The 8454-nt window shown below is 39.9% G+C and overlaps 1 protein-coding gene across 1 annotated transcript; it reads left to right on the top strand.

Moving 5' to 3' along the window:
* The first annotated feature begins 2844 nt into the window (after positions 1-2844).
* On the top strand, positions 2845-5280 carry LOC114545247 (low affinity immunoglobulin gamma Fc region receptor II-like). Its single transcript, XM_028563536.1, has 5 exons — positions 2845-2935; positions 3182-3217; positions 3896-4159; positions 4239-4706; positions 4834-5280. The coding sequence occupies exons 1-4, from the start codon at positions 2905-2907 to the stop codon at positions 4532-4534; spliced, it is 627 nt and encodes a 208-aa protein (XP_028419337.1). The 5' UTR covers positions 2845-2904; the 3' UTR covers positions 4535-4706; positions 4834-5280.
* Positions 5281-8454: the final 3174 nt, after the last annotated feature.

Below are 8454 nucleotides of genomic sequence, written 5' to 3'. Positions count from 1 at the left end.
AAAAACGCGAAAGAGTTTCTCATTTCCACGATTCAATCGCCGGTAGCTTCTCAACCCAGCTTGTTACATGCTTGTTGTGGGCGTCACTGAGCTCCATAGCTTCTAAGCTTTTGATTGGTCCTTCATTTTAGCCAATCCGTTCAGGTTTGCCTCTGATATAGCCAATGAAAAACGGACTAGCTGATGTCAGGGACGGTGTTTCGACAATCGACATTTACTCGGACCAGTTAGATTTAAATGCTACAAGACCCGTCTAGCTTTTTAGCGAATGAGCAGACAATTCAAATGATACCAAATATGGGCATGACATTTTAACCCTGTGTTGACAGGAGCTCAGTCAAAGCAAAAACTGGGCCTCCTATGAGGAAATCACTCCCAGTACTATTAGTAATGACTTATTTCTATATATTTATGTATATAGTTATTTCATATGTAATATGAAATAACTAAAATCAATAAAATCAATTTTTGAGTCTTTTGGCTTCTGGCTTCTTGTTCTATAGTAAGCTGAGACATGTGGCTATGGCCTAGGTGTATCTGTATCTTCCCAGATGTGTTTACAGTATTTTATTTTAATCATTTTACAGATGTATGACTTGGACGGAAATAAAAATCCTCCATTCTAGCCTCTGTAACTCTCAGTCTGTAAGGCCTAGAATAACTGTGACACTTGTAACAAATCCCAGAGTGTCAAAGTATATGGAAGCTGTACCACTTTTAATTTGGGTATGTCGCTAAAACCAAAAAGCATGAAATTTCAACCGTATTTTACAGGTTAAAAAAGTAATCCTTTACTTTACTTAGTTACCCCCTATGGAAAGTAACTTTTTACTTTACTCGTTACTTTTAAAAGCCGGCGTAAGACTGAAGTTAATTCTACAAAAGCTATCTTTGACCATGAAGCCAATCTCTGGTTTATCATTGAAGTGTCTGAACTCCACTGCAGATTCTCTCCTCACAGAGGGATGGCTGATTCATTATGAACGAGTCCAGCGCGGGTTGAATGCACATCGGCAGGTCATCGGCGTTACACAGTGTTAATGTGTAATGTCCATATCTACTTGTGGTACTGGTCGCGCAGCCACGATGGTCCGTGCGTTGTCATAGACACATGCAGAGCCTCTTTTCTGGAAGTCCTTGCGTGTCCGTGCGACCGACACAAGTCCACAGTGCTCCGCTGCGTGTGGCCTATGTATGAGCCCATCTCCACGGCATCCATCTGTGAGGTTGTCAGCTTTGTGTCTGCCTGGCGTGCTCTGTTTGTACGACAGACGATTTAACCGCCAGTCCTCAGCAATGTAGTGGCATATGTCACGTAGCTCTCCGCTCAGAGCGCCATCCTGTAAAAACACCCGTACCTTGTGAATCATGGCGGACATCTTCGTCCGCGATGGCGATAGTTTGTAGTTTGTTTTTAACCGAGAAAAAAAAAAACGTTATCAAAAGAAAAGGCGATTGTCAAAGAAGTGGAGACAACGCGAGCATGGACTATACTTGCTACATCATGATATGGAGGTGAGTTGTTGTTTTTTCTCATAGAAATGTCGTTACGTACTACACAGATTAATAACCGTTGAAATAATAAATAATAAGAATAATAATAAGAAATAATTGCTTGCTCGTTTGTCCCCGGGGGACACCACACACGGCAGGAATATCTGATCAGATTATGTTACGATAATCGGAGCATCCTTAAGATTGTCAGAAGGGGTAAATCGGGGCTAAAATCGGCACAATTATCCTGCCGTGTGAACCAGGCTTAACATTGCATTTAGAGACCGACAACCTCGTTAACATTCCCTGATTGATTGATTGATTTTATTTGACCATTTCGTTATAAAATACGAAATGCACCATACATAAAAAAACAAAGTCAGGATAACAAAATAAAGCCCTGGGGATTATTTCCATTGTGGTCCCTTGATGGGTATCTTTATGAAAGATGTGGATTCTCAGCGGATGGCTTCTTGAGCCGTATGTTGCCAATGCACACGGTTTTAATTATGTTTTTATATTTTTTATTTTCTCTCACAATCACTTGCCACTGCCAGGGTTACAACTGATAATATAATAGGCTCAAGCAACGACATTTTATGGAAAGCACAAGTGTAATTATGGTCAGATCTTGGTCCTGACTGATGGGGAAGTGCTTTCCTTCCTGTTTTAGGAGGCAGCGACTGTATTGCCTTTGCCTGTTAAACCGTGTCTGTGTTCTTCATATTTATGTAGAATTATAGTTTGCTCTTCTTATGTGAAATATGCGGCTCTGGTAGATGTTTGTGATTAGATATATATAGCAAACACCACCTCTTTTACGTGAACGTGCGTGTTGCTGGATTGGGAAACCCTGGGTTGATTGAACTAGTTGTTAACCACTGTCGTGACACAGGTTATGCGGGACCGCGGTTGTTAGGTTTGGTGAATCCGGGTAACTGAAAGAAATGCAGGGCATGTTGATCTTAATTTGCAGTACAGGCCTCTGGTTGATTATTGGTGTGTACTTTCATAGTGTGCAGCTACCCAGTCTATTTATGTCTGTCTCTTCTCACTTCCTCCGAACTACACCTACAGTTTTTTCCAAGGTTATAAGAAGCTGCCTTGGCCAAATTGAGTACTTCAATGCATATACATATATTCTTTAGTTACATTACATACTTATGCACACATACTCTCATACTAGTACACATTTTCATGTTATGACAGATGCATGAGTGTGTATGTATGTATGTATATGCTTATATTGCCTGCATGACAGAATGCTTGCATGTGCAACTAAAGTATTCAACTTTGGCCAAGGTGGCTTCTCAGAAATGACACTGCCAGGCGCAGAGGAAGGAGGGTTTACTTGATGTACTATGACTATGAAGTGAAAAAAGTGTAGACATCATTTCGCCAACTGTCAGGATGGAGGACACAACTCTACTCTGGCTGCTCTGTAAGTAAACGCTTTGTTTGTTTCTTAAAACATCAGCTGAAAGAAATACAACGAAAACTGAGAAATCTATAGTCTGGATTTTACAGCCATGTTTGGCTTACAAAATGCTGCCAAAACGTTGAAATTATGAGTGCCATTTTGAAAGTAATGATTGTAAAGCCTGTTTTAATGTGTGTTCTTTTTATTTATTATTTAAACATTGAACTGAACAAAACTGGAACTAACCTGAATGTCTTATCTCTTTAGTTCTGACCTCACTGCTGAGCTGCCCAACAAACCAAGGTCAGTAAACTTTTTTTTTTAGATGGAAAAGGTCATATTTAGAGTACTTTTAGAATGTGTAGGGGTTTATTGTGAGTGTTCCAATAGAGGTTTTTGAGCAGTTTATCATTGAGAAGCCAGAAGCCTCATTAATTAAAGCATGTGTACAACAAGTTGTCAACCGTTTGTACGAACAAAAAGTTGGGTATTTATCAAACCTGTACATTAACAATGATACATCTCTCCTTCTGTACATCTACTTCCGCAGGCTCCTACGCACTCATTCACATACAGAAACTACCCCAGAATACCAGATATGGTTAACCACATCCATTTGAAACTCTGAGTAGCTTCAATGTAGAGATACTTGTCGTGGACAAAAGTAGAAAACGATAAAGATAAAGATGAAAAAAAAAAAACATTACACACAGTGAGGTTAATATATTGGTCAGACAGAGTTACAGAACGCACGGAGATGAGAAGGGTATGTATCGATTTGTCTAACTCTAGGGAATACGGTGAATAAGCTAATGTCCCAATAAGTTGGCGTGTTCCTTTAAGAGAGACCTGTTTGGGACAATACACAACATCAGTTCATATTTAAATGAAGTGCTAAGTTGACTTGAAACAAAAGTACTAAAAACAAGGACAAGATTACAAAACAATTTTTTTTAACTACCACTTCCTCTTTCTTTCCAGCCTCTCTGACTGTGAGTCCCAGCAGCTCTCAGCTGTTTAAAGGACAGTCTGTCTCTCTGAGCTGTGAGGACGACGACAGCTCTGCTGGATGGACTCTGAGGAGGAACACAACTAGAGACACCGGGACACGGTGTGGAGATGGCTGGGGAAGTCCTTCCGGTTCCTCCTGTGAAATTGGCTACATGGTTCAGTGGGACGGTGGAGTTTACTGGTGTGAGTCCAGAGAGGGAGCAACCAGTAACAGCATCACCATCACTGTCACTGGTAAGATCAGACTGTGGAGTCAGTGTTGATGAAGCTGTGTGTGAATGGATGACATGCTGTAGTTTGTCTCTGTGTTGAGGTGGACCAGTGATCCTGCAGAGTCCTGTCCTCCCTGTGATGGAGGGAGAAGACCTCACTCTGACCTGTAAAACAGAGAGGTCCTCCAACCTCCCAGCTGGTTTCTATAAAGATGACTCCTTCATCAGGACTGAGTCTGCAGGTCACATGACCATCCACCATGTTTCCAGGTCTGATGAAGGCCTCTACAAGTGCAACATCAGCAGTGTTGGAGAGTCTCCATCCAGCTGGGTCTCTGTCACAGGTGAGGAGGTTACCTTTGATTTCAGGAGTTCATTCATCCAGATATTCACCTGACAGCTGATTCTCTCTACAGGGAAACCAAAGACCTCAGGCCCAGCAACCTCTGCAGCTCTGCCCTCGGCCTCAGACCACCTCCACCTTGTGTTAAGACTAGTCATCCACCTGGTGGTGTTCTGTCCGTACTGCATCTCGACTTTCATCATGGTGTCTTTATATCAAGACACAGGTAACACTCTGAATCATTCCCTGACCTTAAAATCAATCAAACTCATATTACCTCTCTGGTGTAGATTACTGACAGTTGTCATCAACAGATTAACAGAGTTTATTGTTCTAACCTGCGCTGACTCTAGGGAATGACCTGCCCATCTCCGTGGTCACGATCCCACCCACCCAGGCTGAGGAGGGATTGGATGATGCCATCATTGCTGTCACAACAGAGCATCACTTCTGAACTGATCTGAAAAGAAGCTCAAATGTTTAGAGTCCTCTGGGCCCAGTTTTTCAAAAGTAATCCAGTGGGATTTCAGATCACAGATTGGATCAAATCTTGAAAATGGGTTTTTCAAAAGCAAAAGAGGGATTCCGAACTAACTAACTAATCCGATTATAAATGTGACCTGGATCAGACCTGCCCTTTGGGTTTTTTCAAAACTTTGAACTCAGATTATCCTGATTCTATCAGAAGAGGGGAGTCAGTTGTGATTTTTCGAACCACATAAAATCAGAGTTTTTTTTTAAGTGAATGATCGCAAAATCAATGTTTACTGATTTATATCTAAATTTCTTCATATTTGAAGCATATATTAATGATCTAATGATTTTTGACAATTGGACAATGTTGTTTTTGTTTTTTTAATTTAACATTATAACAAAATAAAGAATGTAAAATGTTTGTTTATTACAGTTTCTGTTTCTTAAAAATTGAAACAACCAATGGCTATTTGTGGCTGCCGGTATTTTGCCTACCTATTGTTCTTTGCTAAACCAGTAGGCTACACTGTTGGTTCTATTTAAGGTTCTGGTAAACACGATTTAGTAATCCTGAAATTTGGTATTTGGATCACAATGTTTGTGATCCAATCTAATGTTCCTTTAAAAAACTGGCATAAAAGTAAGATGGATCAGGTAATCCTGAATGGCAAAACATTGGATTTCCAAATCCGGATCTATTTGATCCAGATTACATTTTTTGAAAAAACTGGGCCCTGTAGATCAACAGCAGTGGAGGACTCAGAACAGTTCACTCCACATGTTGTAGTTTGACTTAAACTAGGTAACCTTATCCCTAACTCTGTGTGTCATAGTTTGACTTGTTTAGATGTCAAGTTTTTAATTTCTTTGGATCTAGTAAAATAAAATGATGAGCATCTTTTCTCATTGCAATTTTTTTCCCCAAGCTGATCATAACTTCACTTCTCTCATATCAAAGAGCCTGTTTCCTCGTAGCTGATACACATAGTCAGATATTTTGCAGATGAAGGCCAGGGGGGGCCATGACTTTTTAGGCCCCTGGGCCTTTGTTTTAACATAAACATTCAAATCTAATACTAGTTAGACATTCCTCTGAAACATCCTTACACCCAGAGGCGCGGGAAGTCACTTTCAGCAGGGGGTGCGGGGTGCTGGCGCGGGGGGGTTGCGAAGAACGACTCAACCTCCGCCTCACCCCCCCCCTCCATGAAGTTGGCTACATACGGTGCGAACTAAATGGCCACTAAATCACATGCCAAACTGAAACCATACCCTGACTCAGATTGAGATGGTGAAAGATTAAAATGAGCTTTGAGCCAACATGCTTCCCCTTCTCAATATTACACATCGACACTGATTACAGGACCAACTCAGACTTCCTTTCTCAGTTTCAGTTTTATTGAGGACATGAATTCAAAAGCCAGCAAATACCTACTGTTTTATATGTCATACACACTGTAAAGACACACTTCTATTCCTTCACATAAACAATCGTCACAAGCAGTTTGACCTTAGAAACCTAAATGATCATCTTTTTCCAGTAAACTTGAATCTGTTAAAGTGTTTTTTCAAGTTGTTGAATGCATGTTTACTGCATCCATTCCACTGTAAAATCACCTTTTCAGTGTGATTAGATCAGTTGATATGGTTTAATTATAATTTACAGAACTTCTAATCCATTGATGGATCAAATGAAATTATTTGGAAACATTGCTAGCTTTATTAGCATTGACTTTAAAACTGTCCAGAAATGTATGAGACAATATGTCTTACACTTGAATTTAAACAATACAAACAATATAAACTGTGATAGAGATTTTGGAGATTGGTATGAGTGTTGGCAGTAAAATAACTGTAATGAGTAGACTCTTCTAGTACTTTCATACGAATTCTGATGAAAATCTAAGGTTAGATATGTTGAGCTGCTTTAGCTGTGTTCAAAGTAAAAACAATGACAAAAAACAACTTGAGGATCCAAATGTAACAAAATAAAGTATTTTTCTTACAAAGATACACTGAAGAGTAAAACTCAAAGCATCTTAGGCTCATTATGGTGTGTGTAGGTTATTATAGGTGAGTTATCAAATTCTATCATGTTCTGTTCATTATTATATCACATTACACACGTTGGTTTATCTACTTTAAACAGTACGTACATGGCCTTTGTATTATTCACATTATTTCATAACCACATGACCTTTTGCAAACATGTCATTCTACTTAGGAGATAATGAATGCAGTTTAAAGTCTGATTTATTAACGGACTTTAATCGCCTGCTTTTTATATCTAGTTTATATCATTAGCTGGAAAAATAGCTATCTTAGCAGAGGCCATGAACCCTTTAAATGATTGAACAGAAAACAAAAATACTAAATAAACATGATATAAAATGTGCAAATAACCTGATCTGACACAAACAACTAATTGAAGATCTCTTTATTAATCCTGATTTGAAGATATTTTTTTGCACAGATCAAATAGCAGATTTACACATGTCCTCACAGCCCCAGAAAGAAATAAGTTGTATATACAACACATGAGAAAACAATCAGGTGTAAAGAGCTCTGAGACTTGTCAGATGAACTGATTGGCTCCTGATTCGTCAGCAGCGGGCGGTCAAATCCAATATAACCACGAGGGAAGTTTCCATCAATCATTGTGTTTTCATCTATGGGATGTCCTGAACATGATAAAAACACGAGTCAGGAAATGTGTGGAGGAGCAGCCTTCATCCTCTCTGATGTTAGAAACTGCAGCTACAACCTGATACTCAGAAACACTCACTGAGAGAGACTCACTCACCTGCTGGCTCTGGAACCTGCAGACGGATGATTCGGATGGTTCTGATTGGCTCAGAGTCGAGGAAGGCTCTCTTTTTACGTCTTAAACCAAGTGATGCAGCTCGACACTCGTATATTCCACTGTCGTAGCTGTTCACATTCTTCAGAATTAAAGACACGTCTCCGTCCTTCAGCTCTCTGTCCACCAGCTCCACCCTGTCCTTAAAGGATGGATTGTGTTGCTTTGTTTGCAGGTGTCCATCGATGTTTAAGAGGACGTACTCTGGCTCCAGGTCAGGTCTGCTCCACTCTACAACGCTGATGGGGACATCTGCCGCCTGACATGGCAGAGTGACATCATCTCCAGGGTGCACTGTTAGCACATGTGGTTCTGAAAAACAATTATAATCAAGAATAAACAACAACAACAACAAATTATCAAAGTAAAACTTGACATCATGACATCTTTCTATCTTTCTAACACTGGTCAGAAACATTTCATGTCTGCATGCATCTTTTCACAATAAAAGCTGATATTTACTAGAAGCTGCTTCAGACAGAAGGAACAACAGGATGATAAATGGAGCCATGAGAGCTTTACGAATGTCGTTTTGCAGTTGTCTTTCCCTCTGCCACACTTGATCTGTTTTTACACGCTGAACTATATTTAGTGCACACTTTCGGTATGCTGGTTGGTGCGGACTACATTAGGACATGAT

This window comes from Perca flavescens, chromosome 19 (genome assembly GCF_004354835.1).
Source record: "Perca flavescens isolate YP-PL-M2 chromosome 19, PFLA_1.0, whole genome shotgun sequence".
NCBI classification, from domain to species: Eukaryota; Metazoa; Chordata; class Actinopteri; order Perciformes; family Percidae; genus Perca; species Perca flavescens.
Note: the sequence above shows the minus strand (reverse complement) of the source record. Positions and strands in the feature narration are given on the sequence as shown.